Source organism: Haliotis asinina, chromosome 6, assembly GCF_037392515.1.
Source record: "Haliotis asinina isolate JCU_RB_2024 chromosome 6, JCU_Hal_asi_v2, whole genome shotgun sequence".
NCBI lineage: Eukaryota > Metazoa > Mollusca > Gastropoda > Lepetellida > Haliotidae > Haliotis > Haliotis asinina.
This window is the reverse complement of record NC_090285.1, coordinates 32,720,032-32,741,629: the sequence shown is the minus strand read 5'-3', so window position 1 is coordinate 32,741,629 and position 21,598 is coordinate 32,720,032. Positions and strand designations below refer to the sequence as shown.

General features: G+C 38.7%; 1 protein-coding gene across 2 annotated transcripts in view; it reads left to right on the top strand.

The window, feature by feature from the left end:
* LOC137288160 (uncharacterized) overlaps window positions 1–21,598 on the top strand; it is a 91,019-nt gene that overhangs the window by 9,020 nt on the left and 60,401 nt on the right. For both annotated transcript variants that reach the window (XM_067820579.1, XM_067820578.1), the window contains exons 3-4: window positions 910–1,048; window positions 18,765–18,895. In XM_067820579.1, the coding sequence (XP_067676680.1) occupies window positions 923–1,048; window positions 18,765–18,895 (257 nt within the window). In that variant the 5' untranslated portion in view covers window positions 910–922. The remainder of the gene's footprint in view (window positions 1–909; window positions 1,049–18,764; window positions 18,896–21,598) is intronic.

Genomic DNA, 21,598 nt, shown 5'->3' with positions numbered 1-21,598 from the left:
ATAACCATACTGACAGGTGTGACATTAGCCAAGTTATAACCATACTGATGGGTGTGACATTAGCCAAGTTATAATCATACTGATGGGTGTGACATTAAACATGCTATAACCATGCTGACGGATGTGACATTAGCCATGCTATAACCATACTGACAGGTGTGACATTAGGCATGCTATAACCATACCGACAGGTGTGACATAAAGCAAGTTATAACCATACTGACAGGTGTGACATAAAGCAAGTTATAACCATGCTGACGGGTGTGACATTAGCCAAGTTATATCCATACTGAAAGGTGTGACATTAGTCAAGTTATAACCATACTGATGGGTGTGACATTAGCCATGCTGTAACCATACTGACAGGTGTGACATTAGCCATGCTATAACCTTACTGACAGGTGTGACATTAGCCTTGCTATAACCGTGCTGACAGGTGTGACATTAGCCAAGTTATAACCATACTGAAAGGTGTGACATTAGCCAAGTTATAACCATACTGACAGGTGTGACATTAGCCATGCTATAACCATACTGACAGGTGTGACATTAGCCAAGTTATAACCATACTGACAGGTGTGACATTAGCCATGCTGTAACCATACTGACAGGTGTGACATTAGCCATGCTGTAACCATACTGACAGGTGTGACATTAGCCATGCTATAGCCATACTGACAGGTGTGACATTAGCCTTGCTATAACCATACTGACAGGTGTGACATTAGCCAAGTTATAACCGTGCTGACATAACTGACATTAATCATGTTATAATCATGGTGACAGGCCTGATATAAGCCATGTCATAACCATACTGACAGGTCTGGAATTAGCTATGTTATGACTATGCTGACATGTCTGACATGGTCCATGTTACACTTGTCACAAAGTATTGTGTTTACATTGCAGGGCAGGGCAAGGCATGAGGTGCGTGGCAGGGAAAGTCCCAGGCATCCCGGATGCAAGTGGCTTGTACGACCCTCAGTACGAGAGCGATGCATGTGGAGTGGGATTTATTGTCAATATTGATGGCCTGCGTTCACACAGGGTAGGTAGACTGTTGCAATGTTGATAAGATAACATTGCAGGGAGGCTGGAGGCATCACTCAGCCCCTGCTGAGTGGGCTTGTTGCTGCTGAACAGTGTCCTTGTTTGCCTCCTAATGGAGAGTGAGTTAAACCAGAGTATAATGACTCAGTGTTGTGTCATCACAAGAAGGTTGAGTAGGTTGGAATGAGAAAACACACCACTTCTGAGTGGTGCTAGTTACAGATACTCTTCCAAAATACGGGTTGTAATGATGTCTGGGAAAGATTAGTGTCTATTTATTTTTTGGCGTGTTCTGATAAAACTATATTTTGTTTTCACTGCTAGCATGTTCAGGTTTGTACAAAGTAAACCCATCCTGATGCAGTGAAGCTTGACGACTACCTTCACATCCTTGTAGCGCAGGATTCCTAAATATTGTATGAGCTGCCCAATGTTGCTGCTCCATCCATGCACAGAGTTGGGTTCCTTTAAAAATCTGACGAGGTGATGTATCTAGATGAAGAGTGTAGGCTCCTGAATCCTATGTAGAAAGTACATCTTGAATACTGTATAGAGGGTTGTATGATGAATTTCATGTGAAAGGTGGGAGCCTAATCCCATGCGGAAGGTAGGATCCCAAATTCCATGTATAAGTTAGAGTCCTGAATCCCATGTAAAAGCTTGTATCCTGAATCCTATGTAGAAGGTAGGGTTCGGAATCCTACATAGAAGACATTATCCTGAATCCATTGTAAAAGGCAGATCTTGAATACTTATATAGAAGGTAGTATCCTGAATCCCATGTAGAAGGTAGATCCTAAATCCTATGTAGAGAGTACATCTTGAATACTGTATAGAGGGTTGTATCCTGAATCCCATGTAAAAGGTGGGATCATGAATACCCATGTGGAAGGTAGATCTTGAATCCCATGTAGAAGGTAGATCCTGAATCCAATGTGGAAGAGGGATGCTGAATCCCATGTAGAAGGTAGATCCTGAATCCCATGTTGAAGGTAGGGTCCTGAATCCCATGTAGAAGATGGGATCCTGAATCCCATGTAGAAGGTAGATCTTGAGTCCCATGTAGAAGGTAGATCTTGAATCCCATGTAGAAGGTACATCCTGAATCCCATGTAGAAGGTAGATCTTGAGTCCCATGTAGAAGGTACACCCTGAGTCAAATGTAGAAGGTACATTATGAATCCCATGTAGAAGGTGGGATCCTGAATCCCATGTAAAGGTAGGATCCTGAATCCCATGTAAAGGTAGATCCTGATTCCCATGTAGAAGGTAGTTCTTGAGTCCCATGTAGAAGGTACATCCTGAATCCCATGTGGAAGGTATATCCTGAATCCCATGTGGAAGGTAGGGTCCTGAATCCCATGTAGGAGGTAGATCCTGAATCCCATGTGGAAGGTAGATCCTGAATCCCATGTGGAAGGTAGATCCTGAATCCCATGTAGAAGGTAGATCCTGAATCCCATGTGGAAGGTAGATCTTGAGTCCCATGTAGAAGGTACACCCTGAGTCAAATGTAGAAGGTACATTATGAATCCCATGTAGAAGGTGGGATCCTGAATCCCATGTAAAGGTAGGATCCTGAATCCCATGTAAAGGTAGATCCTGAGTCCCATGTAGAAGGTAGTTCTTGAGTCCCATGTGGAAGGTAGGGTCCTGAATCCCATGTAGGAGGTAGATCCTGAATCCCATGTGGAAGGTAGATCCTGAATCCCATGTGGAAGGTGGATCCTGAATCCCATGTAGAAGGTAGATCCTGAATCCCATGTAGAAGGTAGATCCTGAATCCCATGTGGAAGGTATGGTCCTGAGTCCCATGTGGAAGGTACATCTTGAATCCCATGTAGAAGGTAGATCCTGAATCCCATGTAGAAGGTGGATCCTGAATCCCATGTAGAAGGTAGATCCTGAATCCCATGTAGAAGGTGGATCCTGAATCCCATGTAGAAGGTAGATCCTGAATCCCATGTAGAAGGTAGATCCTGAATCCCATGTAGAAGGTGGATCCTGAATCCCATGTAGAAGGTAGATCCTGAATCCCATGTAGAAGGTACATCCTGAATCCCATGTAGAAAGTAGGATCCTGAATCCCATGTGGAAAGTAGATCCTGAATCCCATGTAGAAGGTAGATCCTGAATCCCATGTAGAAAGTAGGATCCTGAATCCCATGTAGAAGGTGGGATACTGTATCTGAAACATCACATGTTTGGGGTTTTGTTTTCTAAAGTAGTTGATGGATTGTCAATATTTTTATCAGTATGCCAGAAACAATAGACTCTAGGGTGAAGAACTATGGAGGAATAGGTCAACCATATGACATATGATATCTAAGACATTTATGTATGTGTGTTCATCATCATAGCCATGAAGAATAAATTACCAACCTTGAACCTATCCGGGACAGAAAAATTCATGAATCATGAAAATACTGACAAACAACTGCTGTTGCAGCTGTGTTCCTATGCCTTAACTACCTCACTGTGCTGCTCTGGCATGTTGAACAGCATTACATAAAATTTTATTGATTTATATTTGAGAAACCATACCTAATTATGCAGCGTTGTTATTACAGCAATAATAATTAAATATTTTTACAAAGATGTACATGGAAAGCGTCAACACCTGTCTCTTCTCCATGTCAGCAGCACTGAAACCTACTGTTCTTGTAAACCTACCGATTCTGTAAACCATTCCTGGAATAGTTTATCCTCTGTACAGACTCCTTGATTCTGAGACCTGAGGTTAGCTGAGCAGGATGGTGTCATACAGTAATCTCTACTCTACTGCTTGTTACATCTCAAACTCTAACAAGGCGGTATACGCTGTGCATTATCTTGATTAAATCAGCTGTATTATTAAATGGACCTTGCAGCCTCAGAAGTATTTTGCAACTGTAATCGTGGCGTGACTTGAGTTCGAAGTGCGAAATAATCATTGTCTGTGTCATGCTTGTGTCATAGCTGCTGGAACTTTTCACAACAGACTGACTCAAAATTTTGGTCCGACATTATTTTGAGAATTTAAACATTCTACAAATTAACTTTTGAAGAATTACTGCATTACTGTGGGGTTATGTCAACATATTTATTTAGCTTGTTTAACTCAGAATGTGGATAATATGTTGTTTCTACGAGTAAGAAGTGCAATTACATTTCACAAGACATTCTTAGACAGACTGATGGAGGAAATTATATGACTAGGAGTCTGTTTGATGCTGTAAGTTATTTGCTCTGGCTTTTGTAAATATAGGTAGGTACCCGGATATCAAGTAAGATTTTTAACAGGCCATTAACTATCTCGCACTCAGTGACACTGGATGCTCAACCCTAATGTGAACAGGTAGTAAACTGTGAAGGACATCTTTTGTAAAGGATGTGTCACCTTGTGATCTACAGTTATATGGTTATTCGTGAAAATGTTTACCATAATTCAAGAGTGCTTTAAAAAATCATCCCCTGTGGCAGTTTTTTTGACTGAATGCAACTTATGGACTCTAACAATTTCCCTTGCGTTTTTGTGTGGATCTGAAGCATTCAGACACATAATAGTTGAAGGTCCCTGCATCAGTGTGGTGAATTATGATCTGAGGGACTGATCTGAATTGAAACACTGTAATGTTTGCATGAGAAGTGAATCACTGGTTGTGAGATAATTTTGCAATTGACTAAAAACTGGTCAGTTTCTGAACTGAAAAAAAATGTTTTCTTAAGGAACAAGAATGATTGTTGATAATGAGCAGAACCAGTTTAATGCAGCCTGATCCTGTTTGGTCAACTTCTCATTTGTCTAAAGGCAGAATGATTAGGACATAAGATTCATATCTCTCCTGACTGTTGTCATACTTTATTGCTGTGTTCATTCATACTGAACACACAATTGTTTTACCTCTTGCATGCTGAACACACTTCCTGTCACATGATACAGTGTCAACCAAAGGACATGTATTCACAATATGAAGTATAGCAAGACCTTGTCTGTAGTCCCATATTCTGTCTAACAATCCCTGGAGCACATTATTTTACCTACTGCCTAGCCCTTCTGGCATCCCTGCAATGTTTATGCCCTAAATGCAGCAAGTCTAGATTTCCCCAGGTTCTGAATCTCCAACCCTCTGAGGAGAGTATTCAAATTACCACCAGTATATGGGTTTATGTGTTGCTGTCAGAATCATATATAGGAGCTTATACAGTCATTCTAGCAGTCTCAGTGCAAGTGTTCATTCAGCAGTCAGCTTCTTTCCTGCTGGAGGACTAGTTGACATGTTTCTCAGATCTTGAGCATCCAGTGCACCGTGACAGACATACTGGAATAATTTTGGGAGTAATAGTCTGTCATACAGACCCTGAAGTATATATATACATTGTACAAGAAAGCCCACGCAAGTGGCAAGTCTAGATTTCCTTAGCTTCAGGAAATGAAGAAAGTCTCAGGGCTCCATTTCATTATATTATTTTTTTTCACTATGAACGTTTTTTCAGTAAAATATGTTCACTTCAGAGACGAGCTGTTAGTCTAGGGGGGTCCCAGTGTACCAACATACTGTTGGAAATGTTTGGCACACAACAGTAAAAGAATTATGAGAAGTTTCATTTCGATTTCACTTAGTAAAGATATTTTGATGAGACGGGTCCAAATTTCCAGCCCGACCCAACTATTATCTGACCCATCCAGGGTACTTGTAATACTCATGATAGTTACATGTATTACCCTTCATTAAAGTCAGTCATAGCTGAGATTAACAAAGGTATGCTCAGCTATCGACAGTTGATATCTTGTGAGTTTTCAAGTTATGTCCACAGTTTTAAACATAAGACAATAATCTTGTTAATAAAATAATAATAAGCATATTCAATGAATACTTCATTTATTTGTCACATGATCAAACAGGATGTGATGGGAATCCAGATGCAACTCTTTCATAAATGTTTTTGCGGAATCTCGCTAAATCAGACTCTAAACTCAGACAGGATGTCCTGCTTTGTGTGGACACCTGAGGACACCAATAATGTCCACATTTGGTCATGTCAGGATCTTTACAGAGTTCACCAGGCGGCATTTATTATTCATTAGCATTACTTGTGAGCAACTATTGCCACAAATGTATATGAGACAATCAAAGACTTCCAAGTGCCACACACAGAGTTGCTCCATTATGCTGTTGTCATGTATTCATGCATGTAATGCTGCCAATAGTAACATCATTCAATCTCAGTGATTGTGATGACAATACATAAAGCATGTGAACTGGTGCACAGGGGCTTGTATTGCTGAAAATAAAACATCCTGGGTCCAACACATGTACACTGATATCCATATACATGTAAAGAAGGAAAGGGATGTAATGCGCACAAAGTTGTCAAACACCCCACTCTCGATTATGGGTGAATTCTGGGTGGGAAATTTTTGAATACACAGCCGCAGTTCTTACTGAAATAAAGCCAGATAAATTCCCTTTCGAATAAATCCAAAATTATCAAAACTGGTGCACTATGTACCAAGTGACGTTGCTTGGAACTCGGGAAAAGACAACTTTTTCATTTGTACGCCAATAACCTACCTACAAAAATCATTGCCTCTCGGAGAAGAAATACGTATTTCACTTAAAACACCTGATCGGCGAAAAAACATAACCTTCCCGTAGTCGCTAGATATTCCACTTTCGTTCTACAACCTCTCAAATGAAATAGGGTATTCCTTTACCTGCAGCGAAATTAGTGGTATCGAGTGATCTGAGTCCACCATGTTTGACCTTCACCCTCAATATACTTGCACCAACGACGAGCTACTCTCTGATGGGTCAAAAATAAAACACCAGTATTATTTTCATTTCGTGGCGTGATATATGGTGTTAGGCTCGCACCAACAGGTTGTTCGATTTTCAGCAATACAAGCCCCTGTGAACTGGTGCTGATATAGTTACCTGATCATACTGATTCAGCAATGATTTATTAACACAACAAACGCATAGCCTTTATATATAAACACTAATGATGACTGTTTGAAAGAAATGTCATTCTAAATTGTGTTGATATAGGAACTGGTACTGGATAACCACCAGTACTTTTTGTTACACTCCACCACTGAGTCTAACAAAACCTTATGGGAGGTCGCGTCAGGTAACCTTTGAGATTGACCAAGCAGAACACAGCTTACCAAATCACGAAAGTGGACATTCTTAAGTACCTTTTGAACTTTTTATCGTGAAAAGGTTCATACCCGAACGATTCCGAATGCTATTTAGCGTACGATCGCTTCCGGGTGATGCACATGGCATACGTACAACCATGACGGTGAGTAAACAGTCGCTGAAAATAGTGTTTTTGGCAATATTCAAGCATGTCATCTTGAGGAAATATTAGCTAATGGTAACCATGTCAACAGAAACCCCAAAGCGTATATACTGCAAATAATTGTGTTATATGCTGATTTTTGTTTGTGGAGAGATCTGTGTCGGTGACCTGAATATTTTGAAAGTCCATCCGATCCCTAAGTAGTAGCCGTTGTCTGATTGGTTAAATCTATTTAACCGTCTCCCATTTGATTGGACTGTCATTGGTCGCTCAAAGGTTACCTGACGCGACCTTCTACTAGGTTTTGTTAGACTTAATGGTGGAGTGTAACGAAATACACTGAGACGAAGTTTACTTTGACTGGGATAACCACATTTGCTGGATTTGTCCACCTGTTGCACTCAGTATTATTGTAACTCACTCACTCACACACAGTAACATCACTCAAGACAAATCTACAACCGTTCCAGTCCTATCTGACAAGCAGACGTATATTGAGGGGCGATTGGGTAGACTGGTGGTTAAAGCATCTGCTCGTCATGCCAAAGACATGGGTTCGATTCCCCGTATGAGTACAATGTGTGAAGCCCATTTCATGATAATGCTGGAATGTTGCTAAAACAAGCATAAAAATGTACTCACTTACTCCTGATATTGAATGTGGCACAGGTACAATAAACATTTTTCATGACCTCAGTCACGTTATATATATGATAGTCAACAACCATCTGGTACTCAGAGAATGTATGTTTCAACAGTTGACGTAGGTGGGTTGATGGATTTCAGTGTACTTTGGAATAAATTTTTCTCCCATGTTGTTCCTATATATCACATACTAGTTGTTTCTGTATGTCACATACTAATAAAACATGAAAATCTTCCTCTGTCTCCATTAATTGACAGGGTGCTTGAATATTCTTCTCAAGTTCTCTTTATTCATGTCTACATCTAAACTTTATGCCGAATGTGTAATGACACTTTGTATTAAGCTCAGACACAAAGAAGCACATCATCACCTGACATATCGATAAACATATCTGGTTGTATGGTGAACTAATGTCATTGAAAGTTTGGAAGAAACCTGGAGAAGATGAACATGATGCAAGTTTTGACTATAAATAGCCTTCAGCCTTTGTTTAAAGAGCATTGGAACAAATTAGTTTCTCAAACATCTTAGGAAATCCACAAAAATGAAAAACTATGCACAATAATCATCTCGCATAGACACTAAATTCATTTGACTAGTCTCATCAAAAGATTTTAGTAGTGTATGACATTTATCTTGGAAACCCCATCCCAAGAAAGTTTAACCAGTACTTAGGTCATTCAAACTTGACATAATTAGAAAATGTGATGGCAATATGTTGCATCTTAAATATGTTTGTGGAAGCATATTTTGAACTCTTAAAAAGCGTGTGAAGTGAAAAGAATGCACTAGGAAAATAAAATGATATGCCAAAAATATTTAAGGAGATTTAAGGACATTCATTTCTGAGAAGGAAATCTTTCTGTTTTTTGACAAATTGTGACAAGAGCTATTGCATATCATGGCTGCTAGGACTGGGATGGTTTCAGATTTTCTACCCTGGTACCTCATTCCCTATTACCCTACCCAGATAACTGTTATGTTACTTTCAGACGTCAAATTTGATAGAAATGGCAACATGTTCTTCAGCTTGAAGGGTAAAATTTATGAGTTTTTCAATGTCTTGATCATGTAGTATATTCAACAGAAGTGACTATCATTATGTCTGAATTTTCAAAGACAATACAACGATTTAATCATGAAAGAATTTCATTGTTTAATCACGTGATCATAACAGATCCGGGTATTGAGACTGGTACCTAGTCCAACTCATTACCCATCCCGACCCGGGAAGGTCTGGGGTAGAATAGGTCTTCAGCAACCCATGCTTGCCATAAAAAGCGACTCTGCTTGTTGTAAGAGGCGACTAATGGGATCTGGTGGTCAGACTCACTGACTTCGTTGGCACATGTCACTGGGTCCCAACTGCACAGATCGATGCTCATATTGTTGATCACTGGATCATGACAAATCACATTGAGAACAGATTGCAGGGTTCTGTATTTACTGACTGTGTACATGGTATACCACGGTGAGAGAATTCCATATCTCTAGAAACACTTTAATATACATTACTTTATTGATCAATTAAATTCTCAATAAGGTATAAGAATTTTGCCTGATAGCCTTAAAATGAACTGTATACTGCACTCAGCAATTATTCAGCTGTATGACAGTAGCCTGGACCAGACAATCCAGTGATCAACAGAATGAGCATTGAATTTGGAACCGATGACATGTTCAAACAAGTCAGCAAGCCTGGCCACCTGATCTTCTTAGCTGCTTCTTACAACAAGCATTAGTTGCAGAAGACCAATTCTAGCCTGGATCTTCACAGGTCTGATGGACTTAGAACTCTTCCAATCTTCACCAACATATTTACCAGCTTTCAGATTTTGTAATTCATCTGCAGTCTCCCTGTGAATTTAAATCTGATTATCTTTAGGTAGCTTGTCTTTGCAAACATATAAAAAATGGAGAATTCACAAACTGCATTGCAGAAAAAAGAGTATGGCTTTCACAGTATTAAATCTGGAAGTACATACATCTTTTGGATGACTGAACCAGATATCTGGTGATATGGACTAACTGGATTTATTACTTCCTCGTGGAACTTACTGGAATGTAGTATTATTACAGCAATCTTACACTAATCTAAAACTGGTAGACGTATGACGTCATAATGGTTACAGTTGTGACGTCACAATACTAATTACTCTGTCACAATGGTATTAGACATTGTGTGACTCAAAAAATTGATAGGAGAGTCATCTTTCTGTAGGCAGTTTCTATCCGATTATGTTTCTAGAGTATTAACCAGAACATGAAACTCTTCCGTGCAATGCTGCTTTTATTGAACTCATGAAAGATATAGTATCAAACTCACTTTCTCTTGTTTGATACCAAATCTTTAACTCGTTTAATGAAAGTGACATTACATGGAAGGTCATTTAGTATCTCTGTATTACACTCTGTCACACATGCTAGTGTATTAAGAAAACATTACTGTCTCCATATTTAGATGTGACTAAATATCATGTCAAAGTCCATACAGTCCATTCTTTGTTGCTTTGGCACTTTTTTGTACTCTGATTTCTTAGGAAGATAAAGGTGTAATTTGACATTACATTTATATTTTCTGTGCTACAGTGGTTAAACTTTGATCACAACATTAATTAGAATATTTTCAAGATTTTAGAATAGTATAGTGTCAATGAAGGCATTAGGCAGGGTTACCTTCATTATGCTTTGTACCTATAGTTACATATCTTTCTTTTATACCACATTGAAACGAATGTCATGCAGCACGTTCAAGCACCATTATGATGTCATACGTCTAGCAGTATTAGATTAGTGTAATATTGCTGTAATAAGATCAATATGATATCTTCTAATATCTAATATTTCCAGTCCTCACTTTGAATCAAACCCCCACCCCCAAAAATACTTTTGCTCAAATTACCCACAGTCATGAAGAATGTCAGTAAGTTCAGCTGCTAACGCATGTCAGTTCTACTCTCTGCACTGTCAGCATTTCTATAGAATACGCTCATCGTTTCATGTTACCTTTATGCTGTATGCAGATTTTCATGTAGAAACTAAATTATATTCTATTTTTGTGTGAAATAGATTTGAATAATGAAGAACGTCTGAAAAAAATGGCATAATTTCCAGGGTAGAAATACATTCATTATAATATTTATTAATAATCCTGACATTTTGATGGTAAATGATTGCATTAGTGAATGTCAGTGCAGTATACTGTTTTGTGAATGTTTTATGTGTGATGTTTTTAACATTTCACAAGTCAACATTTTATGATCATAGTTTATATTATAGAACTATTTGTATCAATGTGGTGGTGGCAGTACCATCTCCGAAGATGGTTTTTGTGGAAAATATAATTCTCTTACTATCTACATACATGTCATGTCATTTTTATCATTTCTCAATCAGGACTTGTGACAAATATTAAGGTAAACCCAGATTGTCATATCATAGCTTGTTTACAATATGAAAGTCAGATGAAAGGTACTGGAATCGATATTAACTTATCTAGAGCCTATGTGGGCTATTTATGCACCCATACGTCAGTGTAACTATTAACGATGTTTACAAAAACTGCTGTATTTAGCAAGCAGTGTTGGATGTGATAAGCAACGTCTTTGACGAAGCTGTGTGACTATTTCAAGATATGTTATCATAGTTGTTGATTCCTGGTAAAAAAATGCTTTAGGATGTGTGGTATTGTTCAAGATGCACCAATCTTGCCTGTGAATGTTGCAGTAAAACATCATCCGAGATACTCAACTGACTGTAAGGAGACTTACATTTCCGGCTTTATGTTTGCGGCAGATGAACTTCACTAAGTCCTCTCTTCTGCCGGAGCTTAGGATTGATTTTTCAGTGGGAGTTGATGTTGTTATGACAAGCTATTTATAAAAACCGTTATGCCCCAAAGGAATTACGTTTCATAATGCTGAAGACTGTCAAACTTCTCCAGTCAACAGGAGACTGGCATTCTTAGCAGTGTTACAGTAAGGTGAAATAACCCGCCAGCTGTAACTGATGGCATGTAAATTTCTTACTGTGGGAAACAATGCAAGAAATATTCTTTGATAGGAAATCCTGGAAAAAGATGAACCATTGAACAAATATGGCAAAACAGCCTCCAATGAATGATGAAACAGGCATGTTTTGTGGGTTTGGGGATCTCATTATCCCTAACTCCAAAAGTACATGTAGTGCAATGTCATGACAGCATGGTCATTTCATGCAGTTGATATCAAAGTCAGATAAGGCATCTGTGTTCCTCAACCTGAGTTTAAGGAAAAAAATTACAGTGTATCTATTCTCATTCTGTGGTGATTGCAATGAAGATTTCATTGTGGTAGTTGTAATTCACTTAATCATCTTAACTCATGTGTATTGGACAAATGTGTTACTGTTGATTATGCAGTGTATGGTACAACACGCATATCACATATAACATTTAGCTTATCAAGTATCATGGCAAATACCACCATCATTTGTGCGTCTATCTCCTGACTTAATAGTTACAAGTAATTTAGAAGCATAAAAATGTCAGTATATTATTTGTGTGAATAAACTAGATATGCCATGTTGAACCGACAATTAGGAATCGTTTTTATAGGACCGGTATATGGAAGGCAACTTCTTAGTTGTGTAACATGACGTTTCAGGGCTACTTCTTGTTCCTTCTTCAGGTCATTAAAGATAGTTTTCCATGTTATTGAAATGAGCATTAGTATGTAAAATACTTTACTAGAGGAGGAACAAAGTTGATAGTCAACAAATGCCAAGCCAAGAAGAGGAACCAAGAAGAGACTGTCAACATGCCATGTCCTTTAGGAATCAAGAAGAGACTGTCAACATGTCATGTCCTTTAGGAACCAATAAGAGACTGTCAACATGCCATGTCCTTTAGGAACCAAGAAGAGACTGTCAACATGCCATGTCCTTTAGGAATCAAGAACAGATTGTCAACATGCCATGTCCTTTAGGAATCAAGAACAGATTGTCAGTGCACAACATGTCCAACCAAGTGCTGAACCAAAAATGGCATGTTTGACTGATGAAGTTGACTGTCTTTTTTGTTTGAAAAGCTTTCAGTTTACCTTCACTGAAAACACAGAAGTCTTGTTTTCTGTTTTCAAATATATTTTCTCTGTGAAACTCTTTATGTCTGTGATGTGACTCACTGACCTAGTCTGCTGTAGATAAAGTGTGCCCTATATAAGTGGGACCCTGTGTACAGAAATTTACCACTTTAACACTAACAAGACCTACATCTTGTGCAAAGGCCTGAAAAGAAATGTTTGTTTTCATGGAATTTATGAAAGACCACTGCTTAAAAAGGATTAAATTAGGTTGAGTCAATTATCTGAAATTACAACCAGAACATTTTAAAGGAAGATAAATTCAAGACATTGCACTTACTGTAACTATTCATATTCCTTGCATGAATGAGGAGATTGCAGTAAAATATCTTCTTTCAAAAATAAATATCAGTTGCAATCTGAACAGTATATGGTAATGCATTAGAACTGCAGGAAGTGCTCTATCTCTCTCTTTTTCTCTCTCTCCTCTCATTCTCTCTTTTCCTCTCTCTCAAAGTTTTCATCATTGTTATTATCTTACTGATGTTTGCCTTCTCTTTTCAACAATTCTTAATCAAGCATGAAAACCATTATTCCTACATCACTAGACAAAATCTGTAGGGTAAGCGCCAATCTGATAAGTCCATCATGCTGTAATCGGAGCAAGTTCTGTTCCACCAAGTCAGCCACTGGTCCCAATGCAAAACATAGCTTAGACACTACAGAACAAATTCCTACAGACCAAGCTGATCTTTAACTGATTTGTACGGACATGACTTGAATTTGTATGAGGTAATGTGATGTCTTCACTTGTGTGAGAAAGCAGTGCTGATGCTTCCTCACATGGAGATTGATGAGAGTCGAGAGTAGCTCTACTTGGAGGGAAGGCTGTTTAGCTGCATTCTGATTTACCTCTGTAATTAGCATTAGTGTATGGTAATCTTCAGGGAATAGTGGAGTACCATAGTGTTAAGGGTGTTTGCTTGCTGAACCAAATAGCTAGGTCATTTTTTGATATAAGTATTTTGTTTTACAAATAAAATATTTGCCTCATTTGTGATTCAGTGGGTGATTCAAGTTGTTTCAACAAGAATCAACAATCATCATCTTAAGTCGTATCTTTTCTTTCTTCTACGGTTGTTATTTGCTTATACCAAGGAATCCCTTTCATCCATCCATCCATCCATCTGGCGTTTTTGTTCAACTTGAAAACTGTTGGTTAGATTGTTTCCATATCTATGGGAGAAGTGCTGAGTTTGTTGACAATTTATCAAGAATTATCACAAATCATGTCTCTTGAACTTGGGGGGAAAAGTCTCACATCAAATTGTTCAACCAGTAAATGTTCAACTATTTAATGCATGGGGCTTTTTCAGTTTGGGTAATGGCATTTTTGTTTATGGTAAAAGTACAGTGAAAAGTTTGATGCAAATCATGTATCTTTGTCCATAATAATCATCACTAATTGTTTTTCAGTTGAAGTTGGGAGTCAGGAAAGAGTGTTATATTTCTTGAATCCATTACAAAAATTTCATCCTAGATTCTCTCTTCTAAAACACCTTGAGAAAACCCTATCTTTGAAAGTTAATTCAAGCTGAAAGGAAAGTTTGTACTTTTATTATTGTAATGCATCATATTACAGAAGAAGTTTTGTCTTTGAGAAAGCCTGTCATCTAGTCTTTTTCACATGTTACAGTGGTTCCAGAGTGCTTTGCTACATTGTGCAGTCGGATTAAAGTTGGCCAGATAGGCAGCTTGTGGATTCTATAAAACTTGTCGATAATATTATTGCAATGAGAGTTTGACACTTAGGAAATTGACACATTCATATCAATCAGGCCAGAAAGTTGAAACAGGATCCACTGTCTACAAAACAAATTAAGCTCTGTCTAAATCATCACAGAAATGTTCGATACCATCTTCAATTCTTCAGCTATTCTTATGACTGATGGTCCACAGAATTGTGAAGGAGATTAGGCCAATAGTTCTCTCTTGACCCAGCTAGGTCGTAAAGGGAACTAAAGGGATATGGATAGGTCCATGATAACAGAAAGATTGGCATGGAGAAAACCTGTGTGTATCGATGTGATTGAAGCCGCTGCCTTTGGGTGTTAAAGACCACTTTTGGGATGACTGATGATCGAAAGCTTTGTCCAGTCTGTCTAAGTTTCCATGACTGGTAGAATTATGGCCACCATTCTTCATTGATCTGATCGTAACTGCTTGATTTGTCTCAACTGGGATTCTAATATCACCCTGAGTGAGGTGTGTATTTGAAGGAAACAAATTAAGTTTTGCCAGCACCTTCTCCCAGATCCATTCATTAAAGAACGTTTTGACAAACTGCCAATATCAATGAAGGGCCTGTCCTGTGGGCAAGTCGTGCTGCCACCAGTGGGGGAAGATACAATAACGATCACAACAAGTAGAATTCAATTACTGGGAGTGCTGTATGAGAAGACAGGGAATTTCTCAACACCTTTGAGTAAGGAAGCACTCTGCCCTTTACTTGGGCATGCAGTAGCCATGGATACTTAGACCGGAAATAGTTTGGGTCGTACATGTCACAGCCAACAGATCAAATGTCTTCTAACTTCTTATTGTAATTTTTAAAAGCATGGTTTTCCTAAATTCTGTCTTTTGTGTAACACAAGCTCTGTTGAAGTTTCCTCAAATTTTCATTTTTACACCTTAGGCTAGCTGATCAGTGCAGTATACAATGATGAAACAAAACATTTTCCACAGTAGGTTTTGAGTGACCTTCATTCAAGATGACTCGGGGTCATTTATTGATTGTCTGTTTGAACACTTTGCATTTTCCTGATTTATTTGTAAGAACTGTAAGCAGTGCAAAGGTGACAGATGACAGGAGATGTTTATATTATGGTCATAACTGTATCATATCATAAGTGTCCAAAATAGTTTCCAGATTTGACAAAATACCTCACTAGCTTGAAATTTGTACAGAAACAAAGGCAAATATTACAAAAGGTAAAATACCAGGAAGAAAAGAAGAAAATACATGTCTAAAATATTTTGTTTATGTTCAAGTAAGTAAGCCGATAATATGATTTTTGTCAGCCCATCATCTTACTTGATTTAAAGGTCTATTATAATTGAACAACTTGAAGAGCGTGATATATTTTATAAAATGACTCAAAGAAAATTCACTAGCCAGTCAGACCAGTGACTGTGGGGATTTACTGGCCCAACTGAATTTTTAGTAGGAACACACGTGGCATGTCAAACCCATACATGGGATCAGGTGGTCAGGTTTGCTGACTTGTTTGACACGTGTCATCATATCCCAAATGTGTAGATGCTCATGCTGTTGATCACTGAGTTGTTTGGTTCATACTTGTTTTTTCTGTAGACCGGAATTATTAAACAGCAAATAGACCGGGTCAGTTTCATCCATATACAGTCAACTCAGATTGCAATTCTATAAGCATGACATATTGTTAAGGTATGGAAATGTCATGTTCCTGAAACTCAGGCCCCTAAATGAACACTTGAAGCTGATATTAAGCTGTGGATATAAACACATATTTGTATCATGGTGAAAATGGTAGAGGTGAAGATTATGTCCATACTTATTTCATTACTGATTTTGTATTAGTAACTTGCCATCATGGGAAATGTGATGATTGTACATGTATGAATGACGTATCAGTTGTTTTGGGCTGATGACTTATAGAGGGGAACGTACAGGATGAAATACATCCTGAAACTGTCTACTGACATCCCAAACCCTTCAAACATTTGAAATGTATAAGTCATGTTTTCATTTTCTTTTGCAAAAACAAAGAATTAGAGAGTCGAATATTGTTATATGAGATAGTGATACGTAAGGTAAAATGCCACTGCTGATTTGTATGGAAAGTCTGAAATCTGAAATGAAATGAAATGTTTTATTCACCATGCATTTTGACTGAGACATCCAGAACTTGTTACAGTTGGGAACCAATGAGTTAGAAGAACAGAACAGTTTGTACTCTGTGGAAATGTTTTATGTAAGATATTCAGAGTTGGTGGCAGGGGAGGATGAGGATGGTTTGATAAATGTCCGCCTCCCTGCTGACCAGGATTGGATTCACTACATGGGTGGATGTGTGAAAAAACTGTTACTCAGTCTTGGTGTTCCCTGGGGCACCTGTAGCTGGTGTATCAAATTTTCATCAATAACCTGGATAGAGATGAAGCATAATGGAGATCAGCGACTTGAACACAGTTTCTTGAAGTTTCAGATGTATGAAATGTAGTGCAGTATATTGCTCAGTGCCAGCAGAGATTGTTTAAATCATCATAATGTTTACACTTTCACATTATTCTCTGGCTTCTGTAAATGTTTAGATTTATGAAACTGGGGCAACGGATGGTTTCTTTCTTAGGACATTGTTGGGAATATTGATTTTATGGATTATTCATGTAAATGTAAGAAGTTGAAAGCTGCTTCTTCATCTGAACAAATCAAAACCACCAGAAACAAGATGTCTTGTGAGATGTCTTCCGAGATGTCTTGTGCTTGTGTAACATCCTGACAGCAACTACATACAGTCTGTAACAATGATGTTGTCTTTGTCACGTTTGTAGTCAGGATGCACAAAACTGAGTGAAAATAGGAAAGAATGTGATATGATACAACAGTGAATGAGTGAGTGAGGCTGCTTTTAGCAATATTTCAGCTAGAGCATGGTGAGGGACACCAGAAATGGGCATCACACACTGTACGTATGTGGGGAATCAAACCTGGTTCTTTGACATGACGAGCTAACACTTTAACCTCTAGGCTACTTTACTGCCCCTGATACAACAGAAGTACAGTCAAGTCTCATTAATCCAACATCATCCATTGCACAGCAAACTGTTGGATTAATGAAAATGTACTAAATAAATGAAACTAAATTACATTTATTCAATTTGTTACCAACAAAAGCTTTGGGTAAAGCCAGTTGTCTGATAAACAAAGGTTAGATTAATGAGCCTTGACTGTAGTGGTCTGTAGAGAATATTGTATCATGTAGTCAGTTGTAGGTGGACCCGATACAGGAGCGACTGATTGTAGTGATGACCTTGATAGAAGGGACTCACATTGTGACCAGACCCGTGAAGGTTCCGGGGTAGAATAGGCCTTCAGCAACCCATGCTTGCTATTAAAGGCGACTCAGCTTGTCGTAAGAGGCGATTAAAGGGATCGGGTGGTCAGGCTAGCTGACTTGGTTGACACATGTCATCGGTTCCCAAGTACGCAGATCGATGCTCATGTTGTTGATCACTGGATTGTCTGGTCCAGACTCAATTATTTACAGACCGCCGCCATATAGCTGGAATATTGCTGAGTGCGGCGTAAAACCAAAACTCACTCACTCACTCACATTGTGACCACCTGATCCTCATGTTGGTTCAGTTGTGTATGTGCAAGCTGCAGGCAGATAGAAAACATTGTCAAAAATTTAATATGAGGCAACTAAATACTTTTACTTTCTCATTTCGTTTTTGGTAACCTTAAACTACACTGTTATATAATGTGGTTGCATTAAAACAGAAATCGGGGGTTGGATCCAGAGGTGGGGTAGTTGATGGTCGGGAGAGCACCTCCCTCATGATGTCATGACCAATGTGCACCCCCACTTCTCCAAAATTCTGGAACAGCCCATCGAAATACATTAAGAAGTTTATTGCCTATGTGAAGAAATACACTTGTATGTTTTATGTTGCAGGTGTTACGAGATGCGCAGATTATGCTGCAGCGGATGGAGCACCGAGGAGGGTGCAGCTGCGACAACGACACAGGTGACGGAGCAGGGGTGCTGACAGGGATCCCACACAAGCTGTATGCCCGTGTCCTCAGGTAAGACACGAGTTGTTTGCCCATGTCCTCAGGTGGGACCCAAGTTGTTTGCCCATGTCCTCAGGTGAGACACAAGTTAACACTTGTCCTCAGTTGAAACTTGAGCTGTGTCCTCAGGTGAGACACAAACTGTGTGCCCATGTCCTCAGGTGAGACACAAGCTGTATGCTCATTACTTCAGGTGAGACACAAGCTGTATGCCTGTGTCCTCAGCTGACACACACGCTGTATGCCCATGTCCTTGGGTGAAACTCAAGCTGTTTGCCTGTGTCCTCAGCTGACACACAAGCTCTATGCCTAAAACCTCAGTTGAGATACAAGGTTGTATATGGGAGCTCAATAACTGACGAATACTCTCTTGAGACTTTTATAACTGGTTTATGTAGGCAGTGATTTACAAAATTTGCTCAACAACCAGGTAAGTGATACAAATAATGCTAGTCATAACTCATAGTCATGTGCCTTTAATGGATTTAGATTACTTTTGCCCCAAGATGAATACAATTCCATATCATTACTCCATTGAAAAAATGGGTTATATGGTAGGTTGGCCATGAAAGAATAGTACAGTAAGGAGTGCAGATGTTAATAACATATATATTACGTTTTGCTTTTGAAATTTGGGGGGTCCTGTGAAATGTTGATGCAGTTTGCTCATGCTGTGGCAAAACCAAAACATGCTTAAAAAACTTGTGTTAAAACCAGTTTCTGCTCTTTATGCCCATTCTCTTCAAATTAGTGACGAGGTAAGTCTCTTTATGTCCTATGTGAAGCTGACATTCTCTGTTGAGTTGGCTGCTATATTTACATACATGTAACTCATGTCAGTGTTACTTCAGGAGTACTAGAATTCACAAGTGGGTTCATATGCTTTTCCTTTATAACATTTTCTCCAAGGTTGGGAGCTTCAGAGTGGTCCTGAACGAGAAACCTTCTTACACTGTTGCATCAACACAAAGTCATTGGTGTGATGAGAAACATATAAATAAAAAGGCACCTTCATGCATGGCCACATGTTTTTTCCATCTGTAGGAGATAGCATTAAAGGCCTCTGTGCTCGTTTTCTCCCAAGTGTCTGTGGATCTCCACACACCTACATTCCTACATATCTGTTTGCCAGTACTCAACCCAGGCCACATACATGCTGCTATAAGAACTTGATGAAACATACGTCAAAACAACACTTCTTTGGCATGTGTAGTGTCCCTCTTGTAAGGTTGGGGTGGCGATGTAGCTTAGTTTTTAGAGCATTCACTTGTGACACTGAAGACCCAGGTTCTAAGCCAAACATGGGTACAATGTGTGAAACCCATTTCCGTTGCCCCTGCTTTGATGTTGCTGTAATATTACTGTAATAGAACTAACCTCACTCCAGTTACAGTGGATCCTGACAGTTCTTTATATGACACTGATCTCAGTTAGAATGAACTCAAAGCTAGTACTAATTTCTGTCTGTGTTTACTTTGGTCCATTATATGCATTAAGACTAAAATACACATCAAGTACTTGGGACAGAAATAAGCCATTTATTATGAGCATGCTTGTTACAGACATTTCATATACTTAAAGGCAACAAATAACCAAGATGTCTATGTATTTACATAGAGAGACTATGTATTAGTCGACATGCCACTACACATTACCATTATCGCCAGACGACCAGTATGTTGATGTAATTCACCAATGCTATCCTGATACAGTCATTTGTCACTGTAAATATAATCACTATTGTTTTAGATGGCTGTAGTTAATGTGTCTTCATATGGATACAAGCAATTATTTGCTAGTATGGAGCCCAAGTTAATGCTTGTACCTAGTGTGATGGTAAGGCAAGGAAGGATTGATTATGGCATTACTACAACGTCGGAGCTATCAGTGGTGTCAAATGAGTGGGCAGACACACGCAGATGATGTTCCTTGGGGATTTATTGGCAGGGGCTGCTTGAAGAAGAGCTGGAGGAGAATCGTCACATGGTTTGATGTGTCTCAGTTCCATGATGCTCTACAGATCTGAGTAGGCGGTGTGGGTGTCAGGTTGTCCTAGTGCTCACTGTTAGCTTTTGTACACACCATTCAAACATAAATATTCACACACTGAACTGATCATTTAATTTGCGGTAGTTTTGAGAATATATATTTTTATACATAATGTCATTTTCTTAAAATGTTCAATGATTTCAAAATACCTGGTTGTAAATTATGCTAGTCTCTGTGTCAAACTACAAAAAGTTGTCTGGGGACAAACTTAAGATAACCTTAATGTTATTATGAACAGCGAGATGCCATAGTTGATGTTCTTAATTCCTCCATCTTGAACTAGCCACCTTATTCTTACAAAATCCTGTACCTCTATTCCATCATAGCACAGAAATGAATCTTCAGAATTTTCAGCTGAAGTCCTCTTCATCTCCACATTGCTAGTTGTCAAGAGAATGCTACTGCCAGGCAGTATCCTCTTCAGCATACAGACATGGGGAAAACCTCATCTCTTTCCTGTGTGTGCTAGAGTCAATTTGGTGAAAAAGTCACTCTACAGGTTAATCAAGACTCATGGCAGACATGTCAGTGTTCTCAATTTATAGAGTATTTCAATGGCTGAAATATTTACGTTCGTTTCCCTGCAGTTATATCCAGCTTTGAAAAGTGGAAGATGTAATGGCTTTCTGTTATTAGTTTTTATATAGTGAGGCAATGGTTAAGATG